Source organism: Macaca mulatta, chromosome 9, assembly GCF_049350105.2.
Source record: "Macaca mulatta isolate MMU2019108-1 chromosome 9, T2T-MMU8v2.0, whole genome shotgun sequence".
NCBI lineage: Eukaryota > Metazoa > Chordata > Mammalia > Primates > Cercopithecidae > Macaca > Macaca mulatta.
Window position 1 is genome coordinate 115,004,561 of NC_133414.1, and position 26,809 is coordinate 115,031,369.

The window sequence follows — 26,809 nt, forward strand, 5'->3', positions numbered from 1 at the left end:
AACTGTCAAAGAACATACGCTCCTGGCTGGGCGCAGTGGCTCATGCCTGTAATCCTACCACTTTGGGAGGACAAGGCAGGCAGATCACAGAGTCAGGAGTTGGAGACCAGCCTGGCCAACATGGTGAAACCCCATCTCTACTTAAAAAATACAAAAATTAGCCAGGCACGGTGGCACGCGCCTGTAATCCCAGCTACTCGGGAGGCTGAGACAGGAAAATTGCTTGAACCCAGGAGGTGGAGGTTGCAGTGAGCCAAGATCGAGCCACTGCACTCCAGCCTGGGAGGCTGAGCAAGACTGCATCTCAAAAAAAAAAAAGAACCTACACTCCCAAAATATAGAAAATGATCATAAGACACTAATTCATTTAATGAAGTAAACAGGATTTTCATTTTAAAAATAAAATGATGTAAGAAAGATGATGCAAGAGGATGTAAGATAATATAGGTGATTTTTTTATGAGTATAGATGCAAAAATCTGAATAAAATCTTAAAAAACTGAATAGAGAAATATTTTGAATAATTGCTCATGTAACTCCAGAACTTCAAAGTTGATGTAATAGTTACAAAACACATTACGTTAATAAGTAATAAAATCTTTTATCACTATAATATATACCAAAAAGGCATTTAAAATACACTTTCTATTTCAAAAAAAACTAAACAAAAAGAATTTTTTAAAAGGGTATGTTTTAAAACCCAACATAATATTTGATGAAGAAGAGTCATATAACCCCAGAATATTAGAACTGTATGGGGCCTTAAAAGTTCTTAAATTCTGGTCCCATGTTTTACAGATGAAACAAACACAGCCAGAAAGATGAAATGACTTACCCAAGGTCACTGAGCTTGATGGCAGGTCTTTTGACTACTAGTCTAGCTCTCTGTTACCTGCTGGTTTCCTTATGCATAGAAACGGGTGCCCCCTGTCATTACTAGTCTTCAACATAATACTAAAGAGCTCTTAGAAAGGGAAAATATCTATGGCCGGGTGTGGTGGCTCATGCCTGTAATCCCAGCACTTTGGGAGGCTGAGGCGGACAGATCACGAGGTCAGGAGATCGAGACTATCCTGGCTAACACGGTGAAGCCCCATCTCTACTAAAAATACAAAAAAAAAAAAAAAATTAGCAGGGCATAGTGGCAGGCACCTGTAGGCCTAGCTACTCGGGAGGCTGAGGCAGGAGAATGGCGTGAACCTGGGAGGTGGAGCTTGTAGTAAGCTGAGATCGTGCCACTGCACTCCAGCTTGGGTCACAGTGCGAGACTCCGTCTCAAAAAAATAGTAATAATAAAAAAGGAACGGATCTTGGAAGTAGCTGAATCCAATCCATTTGCCCCTGCTTCTGCATCTCAGGTGAGCCATCATCCAGTCATTCATCTGGCTTCTGCTTACATTATTTGGGGAATCCTTTACTTAGGGGTGCTGATCCTTTTGGAAATCTCCACTTCTTGAAAGATAGTTCTCTATAATTAACAAAAATCTGCCTTTCTGGATCATCCTGGAATTGTCACGCCAGTAGCTTCCAAGATAGAATGTGTGACGGTGTGCACAGGCCTCCATTGAAGGGTAAGGAAGAAAATTTCTATGTATGTTAATTTTTTATCTTAAAAAAATTAGCTTTTGTGAGGCTGGGTGCAGTGACTCATGCCTGTAATCCTAGCACTTTGGGAGGCCAAGGCGGGCGGATCACGAGGTCTGGAGATCCAGACTGTCCTGGGTAACACGGTGAAACCCTGTCTCTACTAAAAATGCAAAAAATTATGCGGGCGTTGTGGCGGGTGCCTGCAGTCCCAGCTACTCGGGAGGCTGAGGCAGGAGAATGGCGTGAACCCGGGAGGCGGAGCTTGCAGTGAGCCGAGATCACGCCATTGTACTCCAGCCTGGGCGACAGAGCGAGACTCCGTCTCAAAAAAAAAAAGAAAAAAAAAGCTTTTGCCAATATTTAAAATACGACTTCATGTGAGAGTCCTAATTTGTTCTACCCAGTATACAGTTATATAGCATTCCTGTCATTTAGCAGGGGTGATAGTAAAACAACTAACTCACAAAACCTGTGGTGAGGCACTGACCAATCAGAATGATTGATGGTCACAGTCTGATCCAAGATTAGCCCCCACACCAGACACCATGAAGGAAAAGTGAGAATAACTCAATTTAACTTGACAGTGGTTTGTTTCATTGCAGTTTATCTGTGTGTGAGTAGGTAGATTTAAGGATTGTTGGCCAGGCGTGGTGGCTCACGCCTGTAATCCCAGCACTTTAGGAGGCAGAAGCAGGCGGATCACCTGAGGTCAGGAGTTCAAGACCAGCCTGACCAACATGGTGAAACCCCGTGTTTACTAACAATACCAAAACATTAGCCAGGCATGGTGGTGCATGCCTGTAATCCCAGCTACTTGGGAGGCTGAGGCAGGAGAATCGCTTGAACTGGGGAGGCAGAGGTTGCAGTGAGCCGAGATTGCACCATTGCCCTGCAGCCTGGGCAACAAGAGTGAAACTCCCTCTCAAAAAAAAAAAAAAAAAAAAAAAAAGGATTGTCAAATGATTCTTGAAAGTAATCCATAAATTAAAGATAACAAAACAAGCACAAGAGAAAAATGATAGAGCCGTTTCCTTGACCTCTCACTAATCTGCCGTTTTAAGATAAAGATATCGTTTTAACTATGAGAAGGTAACTGTTTTTCTAAAGAAACTCATTTTATGAAGAGAATATTTTGAAAACTAATATTTAGGAGCATTTTCACCATTCTATGATTGCCCAAAAACTGATACTTATAAAAACACTAAGTTTTATACACATACTAGTTGGAAATATTCCAACCTGTAGAAATATTCCAACAAGGATTATTTCCGTGGGGTTAATTTGTTAAAAATATAAAAGATACCACCTTTCTATTAATTTGTAACAGCTAATTGACATCAGGGAAGATGAAAATTTACTAGCTGGATATCAACCAGATATTTGTATTATTGGCAGTTGAGACTGAAAAGTGAATAAAGGAGTCCACTTATTCCATTTAAATATCCTTTCACTTGGATCTCCCTGTTTCCTTACTGTCCTAATGAATAGAAATGATCGTTACAAGCTGGGCATGGTGGCTTGCACCTGTAGTCCCAGCTACTGGGGAGGCTGAGGAGAGAGGATGGTTTGAAGCTAGAGTTGAAGGATCCAGAGATAATTGTGCAGTGATGCTAAGCCTGGGCCACAGAGCGAGACCCTGTCTCAAAAAATTTTTTTAATTTATAAAAAGAGAAATGCTTGTCACAACCACAAAAGGATGTAAGATATACGCGTATAATTGTGGAAGTAAAAATAAATAATTTAAAAATACTTTCGGGTGCTCGCTTTGGCAGCACATATATTACAGTTGGAATGATAGAGAAGATTTGCATGGCCCCTGCGCAAGGATGACATGCAAATTCGTGATGCAGTCCATATTGGAAAAAACAAAAAATACTTTCGGGCCTGGCACTGTGGCTCATGCCTGTAATTCAGACACTTTGGGAGGCCAAGGCAGGCGGATCGCTTGAACCCAGGAGTTGGAGACCAGCCTGGACAACATGGTGAAATCCCATCTCTACAAAAAAATACAAAAATTAACCAGGTGTGGTGGTGCACGCCTGTAATCCAAGGTACTTGAGAGGCTGAGGCAGGAGGATCCCTTGAGCTGGGAGGTTGAGCCTGGGTGACAGACCGTCTCAAAAAATTTAAAAATTAAAAAAAAAAAAAATTCTGCAAGATGAAGTAACAATACCTAGAAAATACATGTGAATTGACCAAAAATTACTATAGGTAAAAATAAATTTAGCAAAGCTGCTTTCCTAAATACAACCCAAAATAAACTGGGAACAGCTACATACTGTAATGGTTCCATCTATGTGACATTCTAGAAAAGGCAGAACTATAGAGAGGGAAAACATCTGTGGTTGCCCAGGAGCTGGGGGTGGGAAGAGGGAATTTACTTCAAAGAGGCACGAAGAAACTTGCGGGCCAAAGCTGTTTGGGTCTCCGTTACGGTGATGTATATACGTTTGTCAGAGTTCACAGAACTGCACACTGAAGAAAGATGGATTTTACAGAATGTGAATTATATCTCAATAAACCTGACTTTAAAAAACAGATCGAAAAAAGATGATTCCATTCCCAAAAAAGGGGGGAAGATCATTATATAGGTGAGTGTTCATTTAAATCAGAGTAAGAGATTTATCCGTGAAAATCACAGTGGAGCGAACAAGGGGGATGCTGATACCGACCTCCTGGTTGGAAAGCCTGTAGAGCAACGCGGATGACTGTGGGACTGCGGGTCAGGCGGTGGGCGCCGGAGCGAGGGGCTGGAGCTGGGTGCGCGGGCGGAGCAAGCCTGCCAGCCTGGGCGGGGCCTCGGCGCTGGAGCTGGCTGCGGGAGCCCGCTGTATCGAGTCGCAGGCCGAGGAGACAGTGAGTGCGCGCCCTCGGCGCCCCGCCCCAGCCCCAAGGCAGGCCCCCAGCGCCTTCACTGGGCCCCCGCAAGGCGGGAATGCGAGCGCCTTCCCCGAGCTGTGTCTCGAGACCTTGGTCCTCCCCGCACCCCTCGGCCCGCTGCCTGCCCTTTACTGGCTCCCTCCCTCTTGCCCGTCCCTCAGCACCCTCTTCCTTTCAACTAACTTTCTCCCTCCCGACAGTGGCTGCCCCCCACGACGCTGAGATCCGGAAGGACGTGCAGGTAAGAGCTGTAGGGCCTGGAATGGCCCAAGTGGAGCCTAGGCTAATGGAAGTCTGGCCTGGCCCGCGCCCTGTCCTCCCGGACTCCTAGAGTCGGGGTAGGGCAGGATCTAGGCTTGGACCTTTGCAGGGAACTGAGGTCCGCCAAGTGGAGGTGGAGGTGGTGATGGAGCCCTCGCGCTGCAGTCACAGTTCTTTTTGTTCTTCCCTATTCCTCACTCCACTGTGGGACGCTGGGTCAGACCTACTACGGGCAGGTGCTGAAGAAATCGGCAGACCTCCAGACCAACGCCTGTGTCACCACAGCCAGGCCGGTCCCCAAGCACATCCGGGAAGCCTTGCAAAATGTACATGAAGAAGTAGCCCTAAGGTAGAGTGTCCTGTGCTGTCCCCAGGAAGACCCCAAACTGCAGTTTTCCCAAAAAATAATGATGCAGGTCACTAGGGAGTTAACCCGTAGCCACCAACCCATCAGCTTGCTTTGTCTATTGTAAAAATCCTAAATCTCAGCACCCATCATCTTACTGCTCTAAGAACCTCCGATGAATCTGGGTGCGCCGGTGAGCCTGTAGTCCCAAGTGCTTGGGAGGCTGAGGCAGAGGATCGCGTGAGTCCAGAAGTTACAGGCTGCAGTGTGTGATCCGGGATGTGAATAGCCACTGCACTCCAGCCTGGTCAACACAGTCAGATACATCTCTAAAATAAATGCATACTTTTAAAACATTGCCAAAAAAAAAAAAAAAAAAAAAAAAGAAAAAAAAGAAGCAGCAGCTCCAATGTGAACACTCCATAGTCCCTACCCAAGCTCAGAGAATAGTCACACTCACTGGATCTGCCATTCAAGATATGCGCAGTTCGGCCCTCCCTAATCAACCTTGGCCCTTCTGAACCTTCCCTTCCTCACTCCATCAGCACTCCTGTCCAGCGGGCAGTCACCAATTTGGAAAGCCTTCTCTCTTCTTTCTCCTTCCAAACCCTGCCCATCCAGCACCACCCTGCTGTCCCACCTACTGCATGGAGCCTTCTCTAATCTTTGAGCGGCCTCTTCCCCAAACTGCCACAGCACTGTCACTCGGTCTGTCCGTAAATCATGGGAAGTGTTTTCTGTGTACAATGTTTTACCTCGCCTCTTAAATACACCTACGGGGCGGGAGGCTGTGGCTCACGTCTGTCATCCCAGCACTTTGGGAGGCCAAGGCAGGTAGATCACTTGAGGTCAGAAGTTCAAGACCGTTCTGGCCAACATAGTGAAACCCCGTCTCTACTAAAAATACAAAAATTAGCTGGGTGTGGTGGCGCACGCTTGTAGTCCCAGCTACTTGGGAGGCTGAGGGAGGAGAATCACTTGAACGCAGAAGGCGGAGGTCTCAGTGAGTGGAGGTTGTGCCACTGCACTCCAGCCTGGGCAGCAGAGCAAAACTCAGTCTCCAAAAAAAAAAAAAAAAAAAAGATCGAGGGCGGAGGCGGTGTCTTACGTCTGTAATCCCAGCACTTTGGGAGTCCAAGGCGGGCAGATCACGGGGTCAGGAGATGGAGACCATCCTGGCTAAAATGGCGAAACTCCGTCTCTACTAAAAATACAAAAAATTGGCTTGGCGCGGTGGCAACCGCCTGTAATCCCAGCACTTTGGGAGGCCGAGACGGGCAGATCACGAGGTCAGGAGATTGAGACCATCCTGGCTAACACAGTGAAACCCCGTCTCTACTAAAAATACAAAAAAATTATCCGGGCGTGGCAGCATGCTCCTGTAGTCCCAGCTGCTGGGGAGGCTGAGGCAGGAGAATGGCGGAGCTTGCAGTGAGCTGAGATCGCACCACTGCACTCCAGCCTGGGCGACAGAGCAAGACTCCGTCTCAAAAAAAAAAAAAAAAAAAAAAAAAAAAAATTAGCCGGGCATGGCGGCAGGCGCGCCAGTAGTCCCAGCTACTCGGGAGGCGGACCTTGCAGTGAGCTGAGATGGCGCCACTGCACTCCAGCCTGGCCGGCAGGGCGAAACTCCATCTCAAAAAAAAGAAAAGAAAAAGTAAAAAGTAAAAAAACCCAAAAAACAAAAAACAAACCTATGGGACAGAAACCTTACATTTTTTTCCTCAATAACTAGCAGTCCTGGGCCTGAATTAGAAGCTCAGCTAATGACTAAATGTATTTATTCAACACATTATTTTATTTTACTTATTTATTTTTTGAGACAGAGTCTCACTCTGTCTCTTAGGCTGGAGTGCGGTGGCACAATCTCGGCTCACTGCAACCTCCACCTCCTGGATTCAAGCCATTCTCCTGCCTCAGCCTCCCGAGGAGCTGGGATTACGGGTACCTGCTATCATGCCCAGCTGATGTTTTCGTATTTTTAGTAGAGACAGGGCTTCACTACGTTGGCCAGGCTGGTCTCCAACTCCTTGCGTCAAGCGATCCGCCCACCTCGACCTCCCAAAGTGCTGGGATTACAGGCGTGAGCCACTGCGCCCCGCCTGAACACGTTATTTTAGATGGCTTGGTAAAGCAGATACAGTCCCAGCCTTCATGGGTGTCCAGTTCAGTGGAGACTAAACATCAGAAGTATGAGTGAATGATGCAAGAAAGGAGGGAGGGAGGGAGGGAAGTGTGTATACGATTTAGTGGTTTCAATGTCTTCCAGTCTCCAGGAAAAAAATATGTGTTTTCCATTTCCCAGGTATTATGGCTGTGGTCTGGTGATCCCGGAGCATCTAGAAAACTGCTGGATTTTGGATCTGGGTAGTGGAGGTGGCAGAGATTGCTACGTACTTAGCCAGCTGGTTGGTGAAAAGGGACATGTGACTGGAATAGACATGACCAAAGGCCAGGTGAGGCAATGATTTGGAAGACAAAGAGGAAAAGATTCTCAAAAGCGTTCTTTGAGAAATAAAGTTTTTTTCTTCGTGGCTCTTCAAGGATAATTTAAGAAAGCCTCTAGTTAGCAATGCTCATTTGTGCCACTAGTGCTTCCTGTCTTGGAAACTGATAACTTAAAGAATTAAGGGCTCTTCTGGGCAAACACAAAAGTCGGTGGTTTGTTCTGATATGAATATTGTGATGACAGAGCGGACTTTGATCTTTCCCTTCTTGCTGCCATCTATCCTGAAAGATTTTGTTATTGAATGAGGTGTTTATTCAAGCCAAACTGCACAGGCAGCAGGGAGTTTATGTCCCAGGTTGTAGTACATCCTACGTGTCCACAGGAATCTTGTATATTTATCCAAAATAATCTAGGGGAAGTGCATTGTGTTAGTGACAGGAAATTTTTAGGAAAAAGTCGTGTATTTTTTTCAAAATGTTATCAAAACTATATTTTTCTTACTTTAGGTGGAAGTGGCTGAAAAGTATCTTGACTATCACATGGAAAAATATGGCTTCCAGGCATCTAATGTGACTTTTATTCATGGCTACATTGAGAAATTGGGAGAGGCTGGAATCAAGAATGAGAGCTATGATATTGTTGTGTAGGTCTATATTCTTACTATTATGACTATAGCCCATTTTCTTTATTATTATTATTAATTATTTTTTGAGATGGACTCTTGCTCTGTCACCCAGGCTGGAGTGCACTGGCCCAATCTCAGCTCACTGTAACCTCTGCCTCCCGGGTTCAACTGATTCTCGTGTCTCAGCCTCCCAAGTAGCTGGGATTACAGGCACACGCTACCACACCCAGCTAATTTTTTAAATCTTCTTTTAGTATAGACAGGGTTTCACCATGTTGGCCAGGCTGGTCTCAAACTCCTGACCTCAGGTGATCCACCTGCTTCAGCCTCCCAAAGTGCTGGGATTACAGGTGTTAGCCACTGCGCCCAGCACTCATTTCCTTTTGAACACACAGATGTCACTATTACTGTTTGCTGAATTGACTCTCATTTAGGGTGTTAGACTAAACTTAGCATGGCTTACTAATGGGAGAGAGCTGGTTTGAGCTGCTGGAACTCACCAGCAGCAGAACACACTAGACCAGGAGAGAACTTACTTGAAACTTAACCAAAAACCAATGAACCCAAAAGACCAGCAGCACCACTAAGTTGGCTCCTACAATACATGCTGACCTGCATCTTTCATTATATTCCATGGTAAATTATAGGATTCTATTTCCTTTTTTCCCTCAAGTTGTTATTGCCAAATCATGCCCAAGTGACAGCTGCCTTTGAGGAACGTAGCCTGTTTACATGGGGCATAAGAAATGCCTCGTGCCGGCCGGGCGTGGTGGCTCATGCCTGTAATCCCAGCACTTTGGGAGGCTGAGGCAGGTGGATCACGATGTCAGGAATTCGAGACCAGCTTGGCCAACATGGCGAAACCCCGTCTCTACTAAAAATACAAAAATTAGCTGGGTGTGGTGGCACATGCCTGTAATCCCAGCTATTTGGGAGGCTGAGGCAGGAGAATCACTTGAACCCAGGAGGCAGAGGTTGCAATGAGCCAAGATTGCGTCATTGCACCCCAGCCTGGGCAACAGGAATGAAACGTCATCTCAGGAAAAAAAAAAAAGAAAGAAAGAAAGAAATGCCTTGTGTGGTAGGCATCTGGTCCGAGGGTTCATCTTGTTGCCTGATGAACATCAGGACAGAAACAAGTAAGAATCATGCCTGATATTTTTTTTCTGCACATTCAAACTTGCTAACAATTTATTGAGATTTTAAACACTCTGTCTCTGATCTTGGGGAAAAGCTTAGTTGAAGGCATTAGAAAGAGAAGAGGGAGGCAGTAAGAATGGGGTAGCTTTGACAGAAAGGTGGGAGCCACCTTTAGAGTCTGAAAGGATTTGCAGATCTCTGAGTATTGTGAAGATTTTCTCGACACTTCATCTGTTCTCTTTTAGATCAAACTGTGTTATTAACCTTGTGCCTGATAAACAACAAGTGCTTCAGGAGGCATATCGGGTGCTGAAGGTGAGGAGGAGGGTGAGAAAATTATCTTTGAACATCAGTGAGAGCTGATGGGTTCAGTCTTGTTTGTTCCCCCTTGAACTAAGAGCTCCAACTCTCTTAATTTATCCATTAAATGAAAAAGGGGTGGCAAAAGGGGGAAGGGGCAGGAATACCCCGGATATGGATTACTTTCCCTCTCAGGTTGCAAAAGGTAGTAAATGCGAGGTGACAGTTGTCACTGAATGTGTTAAGGTATTTGCTTTCTTGACTGTCTCTCCTATTTGCTGCTGTACATGATCGTAGAAGAGCATCTGTGGAGCTATAGGAACCTTTGCACTGACTGCTAATGATTGCTTTGAATACACTCTCTTCTAGCACGTACAGTGTTTCTCAGGGTTTCTGATTTCTTATCTGTCATGATTTCAGATCTTTGGGAAGTTACAGAAGATGAATTTTACATTAACTACTTTCTAAAAGGAAAGCTTGCAGGAGCTCCACAGCCTTCATTGTATCATGAGATGTGTATCTTCATGATAGAAGATGAAAGATTCAGCCAGGCGTGGTAGCTCACACTTATAATCCCAGCTCTGTGGGAGGCTGAGGCGGGCAGATCACCTGAGGTCAGGAGTTCAATACCAGCCTTGCCAACATGGAGAAACCCTGTCTCTACTAAAAATGCAAAAATTAGCTGGGTGTGGTGGTGTGTACCTGTAATCCCAGCTCCTTGAGAGGCTGAGGTAGGAGAATCACTTGAACCCATGAGGCAGAGGTTGCAATGAGCCGGGATCTCACCACTGCACTCCAGCCTGGGAGACAGAGCGAGACTCCATCTCAAAAAAAAAAAAAGATTTTAGCTGGGTGGGTGGTACATGCCTGTACTCCCAGCTACTTGGATGCTGAGGCAAGAGGATTGCTTGAGCTCTGGAGTTTGTGTCCAGCTTGGGCAATATAGAGAGACCCCTGCCTCTAAAAAAAAATTTTTTTTTTTTTTGAGACGGAGTCTCACTCTGTTGCCCAGGCTGGAGTGCAGTGGCAGGATTTCAGCTCTCTGCAACCTCCGCCTCCTGGGTTCAAACAATTCTTCTGCCTCAGCCTCCCTAGTAGCTCGGACTACAGGCATGTGCCACCATGCCCAGCTAATTTTTGTACTTTTAGTAGAGACAAGGTTTCACCATATTGGCCAGGCTGGTCTCGAACTCCTGACCTCATGATCCACCTTGGTCATGAGTGCTGGGATTATAGGCATGAGCTGCTGCACCCAGCCAAAGAATGTTTTTAAATTAACAACATGGTTTTGAGATTTTTGGTTTACAAAGCTGTCATAGAACTTAAATACAAGTATCTGTATAGAAATGATTTAATGATTTAGTGATGTCTTTGTTAGTATGTCATTTTACATGCCAGTTCACTTATCTCCACCAAAAATGTACTTATAAAAGGTAGAAACACTATTGTAGAATATAGATCTCCAGGCCGGGCGCGGTGGCTCACGCCTGTAATCCCAGCACTTTGGGAGGCCGAGGCGGGCGGATCACGAGGTCAGGAGATCGAGACCATCCTGGCTAACACGGTGAAACCCCGTCTCTACTAAAAATGCAAAAAATTAGCCGGGCGAGGTGGCGGGCGCCTGTAGTCCCAGCTACTCGGGAGGCTGAGGCAGGAGAATGGCGTGAACCCCGGAGGCGGAGCTTGCAGTGAGCCGAGATCGCGCCATTGCACTCCAGCCTGGGCGACTAAGCGAGACTCTGTCTCAAAAAAAAAAAAAAAGGCCGGGCGCGGTGGCTCACGCCTGTAATCCCAGCACTTTGGGAGGCTGAGGCGGGAGGATCACGAGGTCAGGAGATCGAGACCATCCTGGCTAAGACGGTGAAACCCCGTCTCTACTAAAAATACAAGAAAATTAGCTGGGCGTGGTGGCGGGCGCCTGTAGTCCCAGCTACTTCAGAGGCTGAGGCAGGAGAATGGCGTGAACCCGGGAGGCGGAGCTTGCAGTGAGCCGAGATCGCGCCACTGCACTCCAGCCTGGGCGACTGAGCGAGAGACTCCGTCTCGAAAAAAAAAAAAAAAGAATATAGATCTCCAGGTTTCCAGGTTTTTGAAATTAGCTAAATAAAATGTTAAGTTCCTGATCACTCATTTGCCTTACATTTTAAGGATAATATTTTAAAGATATAATGTATTGTTATAAAAGTAAATAACAACATTACAAAAAGTTATATTTTTTAATAGAAATGGGGTCTTGCTGTCACCCAGGCTGGAGTGCAGTATCACTATCATAGCTCACTGTACCCTCTTACTCCTGGGCTCAAACAATCCTCTTGAGTAGCTGGGACTCCAGGCACATGCCCCCATGCCCGGCTAATTTTTAAATTTCTATATTGGAGAGATGGTCTTGCTGTGTTGCCAATGTTGCCAAGGCTAGTCTCAAACTGCTGTCCTCCAGCAATCTTCCCACTTCAGCCTCCTGAGTCACTGGGATTAGAGGCCTGAGCCATCATACCTGGCAAAGTTATACTATTCTTAAAAGATAAAAGATTATGAATACTGATTATACCCTCTGTTAGTTCTACAATGACCTGGGGCTGCTTTTGGTTCAGATTGGCTAAAAATTTAAATTTAAGTAATCTGAAAATCTTTTTTTAGGAGACAGTCTTAGAATGTGATTTTATTACCTGTTGGATAAGCCACTGGGAGGAAAAAACCTTGGCACTTGACTATTGATTATAACTAAAGAGGCAGCTGTTATTTGTTCACAAAGCGTCAGCTTAAACATTGCTATTGGTTTTTAAATTTGATTTTGTTCCCCTATTCCTTCCTTTGTTATCTAGGATCAATGTAATCATTAATCTTGTTTGGACTAATATGGCTCTGTTTCAGCATGGTGGGGAGTTATATTTCAGTGACGTCTATACGAGCCTTGAACTGCCAGAAGAAATCAGGACACACAAAGTTTTATGGGGTAGGTGATTTTGTTTAGTTTGGTATTAAGGCAGATGGTTGTTCATGTGCAGAACTCCTTTCTGCTAATAGCCAGGATGAGGCTTTATGACATGAGATCAGGCTTTATGACATGGGGTTAGGCTATGAGGCCAAGGTTCCATTCTTCCTCTGCCATTCAAAAATGATAGGGCTTTGGATAGTTTAATTCATCTCTTTGAGTTATCATTTTCCAAATTGTAAAATGTAAATAATAATACAATCTGCCTTATAGGGCTGTTATGAAGATTAAATGGGATAAAGAATGGGAAAAATACTTTGAAAACTCCAGTTTGGAAATGAAGACAATTGTTCCCGAGCTAGTGCCCTCTTAGTCCCCTTATGTTCTCATCATTATTGTGTTCTTTATTCCTTTATTATCATTTTAATAGTCTCTGGAAGTTGAGATAAATGCATGCTTTTCATCAGTCTATGAAATTAAAAGTTCTTATTCTTAAAATAATATTAACTTTATTCTTACTATGTAATAATAAATAGGTACTGTTAATAAGTTGGAAAATGCAAAAAAAAGAAAAAAAGAAAAAATTACTAAGCTGGACACAGTGACACACACCTGTAACCCCAGATATTTGGGAGGCTGAGTCAGGAGGACTGCTTGAGCCTAGGAGTTCAGGTACAGCCTGGGTGTCATAGTAATACCCTATCTCTTTAAAAAAATTACTTATAATCATATAACCCAGTGATAACCTCTTTTTTTTTTTTTTTTTTTTTTGAGATGGAGTCTCGCTCTGTCACCCAGGTTGGAGTGCAGGGGGCAATCTTGGCTCTCTGCAACCTCCACTTCCCGGGTTCAAGTGATTCTCCTGCCTCAGCCTCGCGAGTAGCTGGGATTACAGGTGCCTGCCACCATGCCCAGTTAATTTTTGTATTTTTAGTAGAGATGGGGTTTCACAGTGTTGGCCAGGCTGGTCTCCAACACCTGACCTTGTGATCTGCCCACCTCTGCCTCCCAAAGTGCTGGAATTACAGGTGTGAGCCACCATGCTTGACCTACAAATTATTTTTTATACTACTTTATTCACATAACATAGTGCTTTTCAGAATGTGGCCTACTGCATACATGAATATTATGCTTGCAGCTGGGTAGAACCAATCCACCAGTGAGTCTCCTGAAGAATGGTTCCCAGAGACTGTCAGGAGGACACCCAATTTTAACCATGGCTTTCTAGACCTTGGGGGGATGCTCAAGTTAGCTTCTACTGCTAGGATCTATGTTTTAACTGATACCATGTCATAATTAATTATATAGAATAATAATTCCCTTAATACTGTATTAAGTGTTGGTTGGTCTGTGGGTTTTTGTTGTTGTTGTTGTTTTGCTTTTTGTTTTTTAGGTGAGTGTCTGGGTGGTGCTTTGTACTGGAAGGAACTTGCCATCCTTGCTCAAAAAATTGGGTTCTGCCCTCCACGTTTGGTCACTGCCAATCTCATTACAATTCAAAACAAGGAACTGGAAAGAGTTATCGGTAAGATATGACAGACAGCAGGGACTATTATAACTACAGCTTGAATGATTGAAATGTGGTAATTAGTAAGTGACTTCTGAGGAGTCTCATTGAGGGATACTTTGTGTTATCTGGAAATAGCTATATTGTCTCTTGTATAATGGTAACCAACTCCCCCCCCCAATTTTGATATTTAATAAAGCACTTTGAAGTCATTCAGTAAATAGAGTGAAGTGCCCAGAAAGATAATTGATGACATGCAAAGAAGAAAGTCATCTTTATAATGTGTTTGCTCCTTGTCTGCTGAGCAAGGCAACAACTGAGGGAGTGCTGGAGATGAACCATGAATAAATTCTGTTTTTAGGTGACTGTCGTTTTGTTTCTGCAACATTTCGCCTCTTCAAATGCTCTAAGACAGGACCAACCAAGAGATGCCAAGTTATTTACAATGGAGGAATTACAGGACATGAAAAAGAACTAACGTTTGATGCCAATTTTACATTTAAGGTAAATAAAACAACTTCCATGACTGCTGGATTATTTCTGCTCTTGCCCTTGCTCCAGCTATCTTTTCTTGACTTTGCATTGCTTCCCACTTTTCTGGTGTTGGTTTGTTTGTGTGTGTGTTTAAATGTATGTGTGTGTTTCAAGTGGAGTAAAAAAGCATGTTTTTCCCGATATTTATTTATTGACAGGGTCTCACTCTGTCACCCAGGCTATTCACTGCAGCCTTAACCTCCTGGGCTCAAGCGATCCTCCCACCTCGGGCTCTTGAGTAGCTGGGACTACAGGCGCACCAACACACCCGGCTAATTTTTGTATTTTTTGTAGAGACAGGGTTTTGCCATGTTGCCCAGACTGGTCTTGAACTCCTGGGCTCAAGTGAACTGCCCACCTCGGCGTCTCAAAGTGCTGGGATTACAGGCGTGAACTACCGTGCCCAGCCCTCAATATTTATTATAAAAATGTTTTTGGCCGGGTGCGGTGGCTTACACCTATAATCCCAGCACTTTGGGAGGCTGAGGCGGGCCGATTACCTGAGGTCAGGAGTTTGAGACCAGCCTCACAAACATGGCAAAACCCCGTCTTTACTAAAAATACAAAAATTAGCCGGGCATGGTGGTGGGTGCCTGGAATCCCAACTACTTGGAAGGCTGAGGCAGGAGAATTGCTTGAACACGGGAGGCGGAGGTTGCAGTGAGCTGAGATCATGCCATTGCACTCCAGCCTGGGCAACAGAGCGAGACTCTGTCTCAAAAAAAAAAAAAGCTGTTGAATACAGAAAAGTTGATAGTACAATGAATACCCACATATGCATTACCTATATTTCAGCAATTGAGAACATTTTTCCATGTTTGTGTTTATGTGTGTATATATATATATTTATTTATTTGCTGAGCCATTGAAAATAAGTTGCAGATATTATGACATTTTACCCTTAAATATTTCAGCATGTGTCCCATAATCACAATACCATTAACCACCTAAGAAAACTTTTTACAGGAAACCTCATTCAGATATTGGATTAACAGAGTTATAGAGAAGTAGGATGGAAAAGAGTAGGAGTATGTACAATAGTATTTCAATTGTTTAATTTTGTCAAGGAATTAAGAAATTTTAATATTCAATGATGGCACTAATTGGCATTTTTATTGCCCTGTGCATAGTAAGATTTGTTTTCTCAAAATGGGAAAGTTCAGGCTTTGGAATCAGATACCTGGGTTCAAATTCTGGCTCTATTATTATTATTTTTTATTTTTTTCTGAATGTCACTAGACAATTACACTTTTATTGAAGCATAAATTGTGGTACAGAAATACATTTCAACTGATTTAAGTCCAACACCAGTGAAAGGAGAAATTATGGCACCAAAACTTTCCCTCTTGTATCATACCATGATTTAGATTATGATTCAATCTACATTTCTCTTTTCTAGGCTTTGTCCCATACAAATCTGCATAGTTTTTCAACATTAGAATTCTTAATTCTATTAGGAAAAAGAAAAAAACAAAACCAGACCTCAAGTCAACAAATCTATTGGGATATTGTTTACGAACAAAGTCTACCTTAAGCATTGGTCCTCAAAACAGAGCTCCTCAAAATATTAGTTGCTGTGCTCATTACAGAATCAAACTGATCATACTGATTGAAAACTTCCTCAATGACATTTTCAATCAACAACATGCTTCAAATAAAAGTCAAACAGTGTTCCAACCACTTGATTTCAAGCCAAGTAGATTTGAGGTTTAGAAACACTAAAAAAAGATGTTTCATTTATAAATATGGAAGGAACAAAAACATCACTGCACCAATCCAGAAATTATCAAAATATTTAGAGGACAAGAAATATAAAATTTAGTCAACTTTGCTGTTTTCTCAGTTCCTTAAAATCCCAAAGCATATGCAAATATAGCTAAAAGGTACCAACTCTTGAAAGCCTGTATTACTAGTCATTTCCCATTGAGTATTTTGGAATTTTATTAATGTTCTACTTATTTATTCATGTATTCTGCTTTATGATGTTTATCTGAATAATCTGGACAAATTCTCACTCTGGGCAGTCATTCATTTCATCCTATGAATGCCATGGTAAGCGAAACACCATAGTCAGAGGAACAGATGAAGTCAGAACACTCACATGCATCACAGTCATAGAACTTTAAGTCACAAGATGGATAAGACATTGATTCTGCTTTGGATCAAAGTTTATAGAACACTACTTAATGGAAACTAGTGACTGCTAAAGGAAAAGTTAAGGTGAATGATCCAAGCTGACTTGATTTACTGAATCCAGAACAAAATTATGCTAAATCTCTCTGGCAATTAACTAAATAAAGATCATTTTATATTACAACTTAGTAAGTTAGTAAAGGCATGCTACTCATTAGACACTAATCTCATTTACTGAGGAACACAGAATTGTATATGTTTTCTGGCTCTATTATTTATTACTTGGGTAAACTTGAAGAAGTCATCAAAATTCTTTGGGTTACAGTTTGTTCTACGGTAAAAGCAGGGATAATAATACTTGCTTTGCAGAATTTCTATAAAGATTAGCAATAATGTAGCAAAACACTGGGTACATATGGCAATTTCAGTGAAAATAAGATACAGTCATTATTTATTCCAAAGGTGGAAGAACTTCCTATTAATATATTATTTTTCTGATTTATTTATTTATCTATTTTAGAGACAGGGTCTCTGTCACCCATGCTGGAGTATAGTGGTAAAGTCATAGCTCACTGTAACCTCAAACTCCCGGGCTCAAGTGATTCTCCCACCTCAGCCTCCCATGTAGCTGGGACTACAGGCATGTGTCAGCATGCCTGGCTAATTTTTTTATTTTTAATTTTTTATTGGTGAGACAGGTTCTTTTTTTTTTTTTTTTTGAGATGGAGTCTTGCTGTGTCACTCAGGCTGGAGTGCAGTGGCCCAATCTCAGCTCATGTTTACGCCATTCTCCTGCCTCAGCCTCCTGAGTAGCTGGGACTACAGGTGCCCGCCACCACACCCAGCTAATTTTTTGTATTTTTTTAGTAGAGACGGGGTTTCACTGTGTTAGCCAGGGTGGTCTCCATCTCCTGACCTCGTGATCCGCCCGCCTCGGCCTCCCAAAGTGCTGGGATCACAGGTGTGAGCCACTGCGCCCGGCCGAGACAGGTTCTTATATTGCCCAGTCTGGTCTCGAACTCCTAGCCTCAAGCAATTCTCCCACCTCAGCCTCCCAAAGTTGCAAGCATGTGTTACTGTGCCCGGCTTCTTCTGATTTTTTGGTCTAAATAGCATCTCCAGATTTTTTTTTTAATTTAAAAAATGTATTTATTTCTTTATTTAGACACAGGGACTTGCTATGTTGCCCACACTGGGGTACAGTGGCTATTCACAGGTGTAAGCATAGCCCACTATAGTCCTGAACTCCTGGCCTCAAGGGATCCTTCCACCTCAGCCTTCCAAGTCTGGGACTACACCTGGCTAAGCATCTTCAAATTTATTTATTTATTTATTTACTTATTTATTTATTTATTTGTTTGTTTATTTTTGAAATGGAGTCTTGCTCTGTCACCTAGGCTGGAGCGCAGTGAGTGACTCAATCTCAGCTCACTGCAACCTCTGCCTCCCGGGTTCATGCTGATTCTCCTGCCTTAGCCTCTTTTTTTTTTTTTTTTTTTTTTGAGGCGGAGTCTTCACTCTGTCGCCCAGGCTGGAGTGCAGTGGCCCCATCTCGGCTCACTGCAAGCTCCGCCTCCCGGGTTCGCGCCATTCTCCTGCCTCAGCCTCCCGAGTAGCTGGGACTACAGGCGCCCGCCACCGCGCCCGGCTAATTTTTTTTTTTGTATTTTAGTAGAGACGGGGTTTCACCGTGTTAGCCAGGATGGTCTCGATTTCCTGACCTCGTGATCCGCCCATCTCGGCCTCCCAAAGTGCAGGGATTACAGGCGTGAGCCACCGCGCCCGGCCTGCCTTAGCCTCTTGAGTAGCAGGGATTGCAGGCGTGTGCCACCACACCCTGCTAATTTTTGTATTTTTATTAGAGACAGGGTTTCACCATGTTGGTCAGGCTGGTCTTGAACTCCTGACCTCAGGTAATCCACCCGCCTCGGCCTCCCAAAGTGCTGGGATTACAGGCGTGAGCCACCATGCCCGGCCGCATCTTCAAATTTCTTAAATACTCCTTGGTATGGTGGAGCCCTAATGCTTTTCAATAATGCACTACTCCTTGATGTGCTGCCTATTCCAGTAGATTCATAGAATCAGAGTGGGAAGGGCCTTTGAAACCATTGATTTGTTCCAGTGGTTTTCAAAAACCATTTTTAATACAATTATTTTTTAAGCAAAATTTTATATATATATATATTTATATATATATATATTTTTATATATTTTTATATATATATTTTTTGAGATGGAGTCTTGCTCTGTTGCCCAGGCTAGAGTGCAGTGGCGCAGTCTCGACTCACTGCAACCTCAGCTTCCCTGGTTCAAGTGATTTTCCTGCCTCAGCCTCTCCAGTAGCTGGGACTACAGGTGTGTGCCAACGAACCCAGCTAATTTTTGTATTTTTAGTAGAGACAGGGTTTCACCATGTTGGCCAGGCTGGTCTTAAACTCCTGACCTCAGGTGATCCGCCTGCCTCGGCCTCCCAAAGTACTAGGATTGTAGATGTGAGCCACTGTTCCCAGCCAGAAATGCACTTTAAAAACCACCAGTCCTGGCCGGGCGCGGTGGCTCAAGCCTGTAATCCCAGCACTTTGGGAGGCCGAGACGGGCGGATCACAAGGTCAGGAGATCGAGACCATCCTGGCTAACATGGTGAAACCCCGTCTCTACTAAAAATACAAAAAACTAGCCGGGCGAGGTGGCGGGCGCCTGTAGTCCCAGCTACTCCGGAGGCTGAGGCAGGAGAATGGCGTGAACCCGGGAGGCGGAGCTTGCAGTGAGCTGAGACCCGGCCACTGCACTCCAGCCTGGGCGACAGAGCGAGACGCCGTCTCAAAAAAAATAAAAAATAAAAAAAACCACCAGTCCTTGGCTGGCTGCGGTGGCTCACACCTGTAATCCCAGCACTTTGGGAGGCCGAGGCAGTTGGATTACCTTAGGTCAGGAGTTCGAGGCCAGCCTGACCAACATGGTGAAACCCCATTTCCACTAAAAATACAAAAATTAGCCAGCGTGGTGGCGCATGCCTGTAATCCCAGCTACTTGTGAGGCTGAGGCAGGAGAATCACTTTAACCTGGGAGGTGGAGGTTGCAGTGAGCCAAGATCGTGCCACTGCACTCTAGCTTGGGCAACAGAGCAAGACTCCATCTCAAAAACAAACAAACAAACAAACAAAAAAACCCCAATAGTCCAAAGCCCTAAATTTTCCCCCCAGTATTTATTTTTTTAATGGACAAATTTAAAAAATTGTATACATATATTTATGGTGTACAATGGTATATTTTGACATACGTGTACATTATGGAATGACTAAATCGAGAAAATTAAAATGCATTACCTCACATATTCACCATTTATTTGTGATGAGACCACTTAAAGTATACTCTTTTAGCAATTTTCTTTTTTCTTTTCTTTCTTTCTCTTTTTTTTTTTTTTTTTTTTTTGAGGTGGAATCTTGCTCTGTCGCCCAGGCTGGAGTGCAGTGGCACAATCTCAGCTCACTGCAACCTCCACCTCCCAGGTTCAAGAGATTCTCCTGCCTCAGCCTTCCAAGTAGGTGGGATTACAGGCATGCACCACCACACCTGGCTATTTTTTTTTTTTTTTTTTTAGTAGAGATGGGGTTTCACCATATTGTCCAGGTTGGTCTCGAACTCCTGACCTTGTGATCTGCCCGCCTCAGCCTCCCAAAGTGCTGGGATTACAGGTGTGAGCCACTGCGCTCTGCCCTTCCTTCCTTTCTTCTTCTTTCTTTCTCAGGGTCTCACTCTGTCACCTGGACTGGAATGCAGTGGCGCAATCATGGTTCATGGCAGCTTTGACCTCCTGGGCTCAGGCGATCCTCCTACCTCAGCATCTGAAGTAGCTGGGACTACAGGCTACCATGCCTGGCTGATTTTTGTATTTTCTGTAGAGACAGGCTTTCACCATGTTGCCCAGGCTGCCCTTGAACTCCTGGGCTCAAGCAATCCACCTGCCTTGGCCTCCCAAAGTGCTGAGATTACAGGCATGGGCCACCACACCTGGTCTTATTTGAAATCTTTCTACTTTTTTGATATAGGCATTTATTGCTATAAACTTTCCTCTTAGTGCTGCTTCTGCTGTATCCCATAGATTTTTGCATGTTGTATTTCCATTTTCATTTGTTTCAAGAAATTTTAAATGTTTCTCCTAATTTCTTCATGGACCCATTGGTTATTCAGTAGCATGTTGTTTAATTTCCATGTGTTTGTGTATTTTCCAAGGTTCTTGTTATTGATTTCTAATTTTATTCCATTGTGGTAAGAAAGATACTTGTTATGATGTCTACTTTTTTGAATTTGTTAAGACTTGTTTTGTGGCCTAAGATATAGTCTGTGCTGGAGGATGTTCTATGTGCTATTGAGCAGAATGTCTATTCTGCAGCAGTTGGGTGAAATGTTCTGTAAATGTCAGCTAGGCCTATTTGAGCTAGTATATAGTTTAATGTTTCTTTATTATTTTCTGCCTGGATGATCTGTCTTACTGAGAGTGAGGTGTGGTGTTAAAGTCCCCTACTACTATTGCATTACAGTATATTTCTTCTTTTAGATCTATTAATGTTTGCTTTATATACTTCGGAGTTCCAATGTTGGGTGCATAGATACTTATATCCTCTTGCTGAATTGACCCCTTTATCATTATATAGTGACCTTCTTTGCTTTTTTTGACAGCCTTGATTCATAGTTTATTTTATCTGATATAAGTATAGCCACTCCTGTTCTTTTTTGGTTTCCAGTTGCTTGGAATGTCTTTTTTCCACCCCTTCACTTTCAGTATTTTTATAAAGTAGGTTTATTGTAGGCAGCATATAATTGGGTCTGGTTTTTGTATGCATTCAGCCACTCTATTCCTTTTTTGGGGGTGGAGGTTCCCAAGTTTTATTCAAGAACTCATACAAAATATTCCAGATAAATAAATTTTTATATTCACCTTCCTCCTCTTCTTCGTCCAGGTTAATTTGGAAGTAACTTCATTCATAATAACTCTTTTTGCTGTTAGCAACTACCCACAACCAATCACATAGATTATTCTTCAAATATTTTTTGGTGAGATATTTCAAATACCTTTTGGAAAAGGTACCTCAGAAGTCACAGTGATCTTGCTCTTGTTCCTTTCGATGGTTATAATGCTCCACCAAGATTCCCAGCTTTTCCATTCACTTCGATCCTCTCTTGCAAAAACTGCTCAAAATTGGCAGCATCTATGATTCCATTTTCTACAAGGTGGGTGCAGTCAAGAGTGAACGTCAGAACCTGCTTCTTTTTTTGCCCCTCTTTGCCACGAGCTTTTTCACAGCACTATGCCTCTTAATTGGAGAATTGAGTCCATTTTCATTCAGTGTTATTATTGATACATAAAGACAACATTTTTTAAAAATTGATGCATAATTGATGTAGATTTTTGGGGGGTTCATATGATAATCTGATACATCAATATAATTGTAAAGATCAAATTAGTGTAATTGGGATAACTATCACCTTCAATATTTGTCTTTTCTTTCTTTCTTTTTTTTTTTTTTGAGACGGAGTTTCGCTCTTTTTGCCCAGGCTGGAGTGCAATGGTGCGATCTCGGCTCACCACAACCTCTGCCTCCCAGGCTCAAGCAATTCTCCTGCCTCAGTCTCCCGAGTAGCTGGGATTACAGGCATGTGCCACCATGCCCGGCTAATTTTGTATTTTTAGTAGAGACAGGGTTTTACCATGTTGGTCAGCCTGGTCTCGAACTCCTGACCTCAGGCGATCCATCTGCCTCAGCCTCCCAAAGTGCTGGGATTACAGGTGTGAGCCACCACACCTGGCCCTGTCTTTTCTTTATGTTAGAAACTTTCAAATTATTCTCTTCTAGCTATTTTGAAATATACAATATATTATTGTAAACTAGTCACTTTACTGATATATCAAACACTAGGTCTTATTTATTTCATCAAACCCTATATTTGTAACCATTAATCAACTTCTCTTTATCTCCCCCATTCTGTACTCTTTCTGGCCTTTGGTAGCTATTAGTATACTCTCTATCTTTTTTTTTTTTTTTTTTTTTTTTGAGACGGAGTCTCGCTCTGTCGCCCAGGCTGGAGTGCAGTGGCGCGATCTCGGCTCACTGCAAGCTCCGCCTCCCGGGTTCACGCCATTCTCCTGCCTCAGCCTCCCGAGTAGCTGGGACTACAGGCGCCCACAACTGCGCCCGGCTAATTTTTTGTATTTTTAGTAGAGACGGGGTTTCACCGTGGTCTCGATCTCCTGACCTTGTGATCCGCCCGCCTCGGCCTCCCAAAGTGCTGGGATTACAGGCGTGAGCCACCGCGCCCGGCAGTATACTCTCTATCTTAATGAGATCCACTTTTTTAGCTTCCACATATCAGTGAGAACATACGATATTTGTCTTTCTGTGTTTGCTTTATTTCTCTTAACCTAGTGACCTGCAGTTCCATGCATGTTGCTGCAACTGACAGGATTTCCTTCTTTTTAAAAATCTGAATAGTATTCCATTGTGTATATACGCCACATTTTCCTCATCCATTCATCCACTGACGGATGCTTAGGTTGATTCCATATCTTGGTTATTGTGATTAATGCTGCAGTCAACAGTCAACGTTAGTTGTGCAGATATTAGGAGTGCAGATATTTCCTTGACATACTGATTTCATTTTCTTTTTCTTTTGAGATAGAGTCTCACTCTGTTGCCCAGGCTGGAAAGAAGTGGTGTGATCTCAGCTCACTATAACCTCCGCCTCCTGGGTTCAAGAGATTCTTCTGCCTCAGCCTCCTGAATAGCTTGGATTACAGGCACATGCCACCATACCCGGCTAATTTTTTAATATTTTTAGTAGAGACGGGGTTTCATCATATTGGCTAGGCTAGTCTCGAACTCCTGACCTCATGATCCACCCGCTTCAGCCTCCCAAAGTGCTGGGATTACAGGCATGAGCTACCGTGCCTGGCCAATTTCATTTTTTAAAGATATATACCCAGTAGGGGGATTGCTGGGTCATATAGTAGTTCTATTTTTAATTTTTTGAGGAATCTCCATACTCTTTTCCATAATGGCTGTACTAATTTAAATTCCCACCAACAGTGTGTAAGGATTAGTGCTGATGAGGATGTGGAGAAAACGGTACTTCTGGGCATTTTTCTTCTATTGAGACTAAAGTTGCAACTCTTAGTATATGTTTTTTTATACTACTGTTTAGGAAGGTGAAATTGTTGAAGTGGATGAAGAAACAGCAGCTATCTTGAAGAATTCACGATTTGCTCAAGATTTTCTGATCAGACCAATTGGAGAGAAGTTGCCAATATCTGGAGGCTGTTCTGCTTTAGAGTTAAAGGTTTGTCTGGCTTTCACTACCTCAGAGAACTATTTTATTTTATTTATTTATTTTTGAGACAGAGTCTCTCTCTTTCACCCAGGGTGGAGTGCAATGGTGCGATCTTAGTTCACTGCAACCTCCGCCTCCTGGGTTCAAGCAATTCTCCCTGCCTCAGCCTCCCGATTAGCTGGAATTACAGGCACCCACCACCACGCCCAGATAATTTTTGCATTTTTTAGTAGAGATGGGGTTTCGCCATGTTGGCCAGGCTGGTCTTGAATTCCTGACCTCAGGTGACCCACCTGCCTCAGTCTCCCAAAGTGCTGGGATTACAGGCGTCAGCCACTGTGCCCGGCCAGTATGCATACTCTCTTGAGGCACGCTTCCCTTACTGGTTAAATGTTAGAAGGTTATATACCAGTTAAACACTACCATTTTGCCTCTTAATGTGCATGCTTGAGCCCACTTGCCCAACTCCTGAGATCTTATTGGGAAGCTGCTGATCACCAGTTTCAGGTGTTTCTGTTTATTGAGAGACTTCCTTTCCCTGCTGCTGTCTGTGACCAACTGTGATTTTCGAGAGACAGTTAACAACCACCTGATCATCACTTAATGCTGGCCTGACATTCCTGGTGGAGTCGGTTGGGGGAGCCCTCTCCTGCCCTGCTCACGCCTGACTAGCTATTCTACCTACTTTAACAAGTTCTCCAAAATTCAGAAACCTTTCGTGAGTATTCTGATTTTATAATAATACAGTTATTTGCATAAGTTTAGTAAGAGTCTTTTCTTTCAAAACAGGACAGTGGAGACACTTGGTTATTTTACCAAGGCTTTGACTGGAATAACATTTTTAGGTAAAGTTCCAGCAAAGCCAACTTGAAAAGGGCCTATATGGCCAAATTCTTGCTGGACTTTATGCAAATGATCAGGCAAAGTATAATAAGCCTAAAATTTATTTAGCACACAAAGTGGCCTTACTATAATTTGTCTTTAGTATAAAAGGAGGAGCTGGGCACAGAAGTTCACACTCATAATCCCAGCACTTTGGAAGGCTGAGACAGGCAGATTGCTTGAGCCCAGGAGTTTGAGACCAGCCTGGGCAACATGTTGAAACCCCATCTCTACCAAAAATACAAAAAAATTAGCTGGGTATGGTGGTGCATGCCGGTAATCCCAGCTACTCAAAAGGCTGGAATGGGAGGATTGCTTGAGCTCAGGGAGGTGGAGGGCAAACCACTGCACTCCAGCCTGGGCAACAGAGTGAGACTCTGTCTCCAAAAAAAAAAAAAAAAAAAAGGCTAGAGAGAGAAATGCTTTCAAAGGAAAACTATAATACTTGTTACTAGATTTCCAGCCTGGACTTTTGTTTTTGAATGCATATTGAATCATTAATTATTTATTGGCTACAATAACCCTCTAAAGATAAACCAGGTTATAATTTTTCTTCATGTTTTTAGTTTGTGCCCTAAATGGAATAGGTTCCTTTTTATGTTCTGATACACGAATACTCTTTTGACTGTCATATTATTAATGTTATTTATATCTCCTTCTTTTACTTCCAAGGAAACCAGAATCATGGTATTCTAAGGCTAGAGAATTCTCATTTGGAATTGCACTGGTCCTAATCTGCTTTTCACTGCAAATTCCTTGCTGCTAAAATTATATAAGCACCCTTCTCTAGGCCCAGGGACCTATCACAGAAGAGGTAGGTGTGTGAGACTCTTAGGGCCAGTTTTGAGAGGATTAGTTCAGACCCTCCAAATCAAAAATGGGCACACAGATGCCTAAACAGCTGGTAAAATAAGGGACTCTGCCTCCTGGGTTATTATGTGTGTGGCACCTTTTTCATCCATCCCAACCATAAAGAATTTCCTGCTTCTCGTAGAATGAAAAGAAAATTCTTACTGAGAGGATATAAAGGTACCTCATGTCAAAGCCTCCTAGGTTTAATACTCTGAGCTATGAGATTTATGCAGATAACATAAATATTTTTTAAAATTTTAGAAGAGGCCAGGCACAGTGGCTCACACCTGTAATCCTAGCACTTTGGGAGGCCAAGGTGTGCAGATTGCCTGAGCTCAGGAGTTTGAGACCAGCCTGGGCAACATGGTGAAACCCTATCTCTACTAAAATACAAAAAAAAAAATTAGCCAGGCATGATGGCATGCGCCTGTAGTCCCAGCTACTTGGGAGGCTGACGCAGGAGAATTGCTTGAGCCCAGGAGGCGGAGGTTGCAGTGAGACGAGATCGAGATCGTGCCACTGCACTCCAGCCTGGCAACAGAGCAAGACTCTGTCTCAAAATAAATAAATAAATAAATAAATAAATAAATAAATAATTTTAGAACAAATTACTGAAAGACCACAAAAAACATTGTAGCACAACAGAAGTCTCTAAATTCCTTAGCTTAAAAGGTTTTAACAATGCTTATGTTTTGTATAGCTAAGTGCTGTACGTCTGTAACTAAAACCAAAATTATAGTAGTGCAACACATAGAAGTTAAAGATAAGTCAATTTTTTAACCTCACCTTTGGCTTTTTGTTTGTTGGCTTTTATATTAAGAAATTTTGGCCGGGCGCGGTGGCTCACGCCTGTAATCCCAGCACTTTGGGAGGCCGAGATGGGCGGATCACGAGGTCAGGAGATCGAGACCATCCTGGCTAACACGGTGAAACCCCGTCTCTACTAAAAAAAATACAAAAAACTAGCCAGGCAAGGTGGCAGGCGCCTGTAGTCCCAGCTACTCGGGAGGCTGAGGCAGGAGAATGGCGCGAACCCGGGAGGCAGAGCTTACAGTG

At 43.2% G+C, this 26,809-nt stretch overlaps 1 protein-coding gene, 1 non-coding gene and 1 pseudogene across 4 annotated transcripts in view; 2 read left to right on the forward strand and 1 right to left on the reverse strand.

Annotated features, from left to right (window-relative positions):
* Nucleotides 1-3,342: 3,342 nt before the first annotated feature.
* Nucleotides 3,343-3,447, forward strand: LOC114670157 (U6 spliceosomal RNA). The gene has a single exon (XR_003719645.2). It is a non-coding gene; the product is annotated as a U6 spliceosomal RNA (small nuclear RNA).
* A 932-nt stretch (nt 3,448-4,379) lies between these two features.
* Nucleotides 4,380-26,809, forward strand: part of AS3MT (arsenite methyltransferase) — a 30,283-nt gene continuing 7,853 nt past the window's right edge. Inside the window, exons 1-10 of one of the 3 annotated variants that reach the window (XR_013398354.1) lie at nt 4,380-4,707; nt 4,949-5,076; nt 7,379-7,529; nt 8,029-8,165; nt 9,533-9,602; nt 12,459-12,540; nt 13,913-14,044; nt 14,388-14,530; nt 23,894-24,028; nt 25,574-25,715. Coding sequence is in view for 2 of the 3 variants with exons in the window: in XM_077947446.1 (XP_077803572.1) it covers nt 4,522-4,707; nt 4,949-5,076; nt 7,379-7,529; nt 8,029-8,165; nt 9,533-9,602; nt 12,459-12,540; nt 13,913-14,044; nt 14,388-14,530; nt 23,894-24,028 (1,164 nt within the window). In the remaining variant the exon portion in view is untranslated. The remainder of the gene's footprint in view (nt 4,708-4,948; nt 5,077-7,378; nt 7,530-8,028; nt 8,166-9,532; nt 9,603-12,458; nt 12,541-13,912; nt 14,045-14,387; nt 14,531-23,893; nt 24,029-25,573; nt 25,716-26,809) is intronic. The other 2 variants (XM_001113391.5, XM_077947446.1) reach the window with 2 other exon arrangements.
* On the reverse strand, nt 21,459-22,252 carry LOC107000258 (large ribosomal subunit protein eL22 pseudogene; annotated as a pseudogene).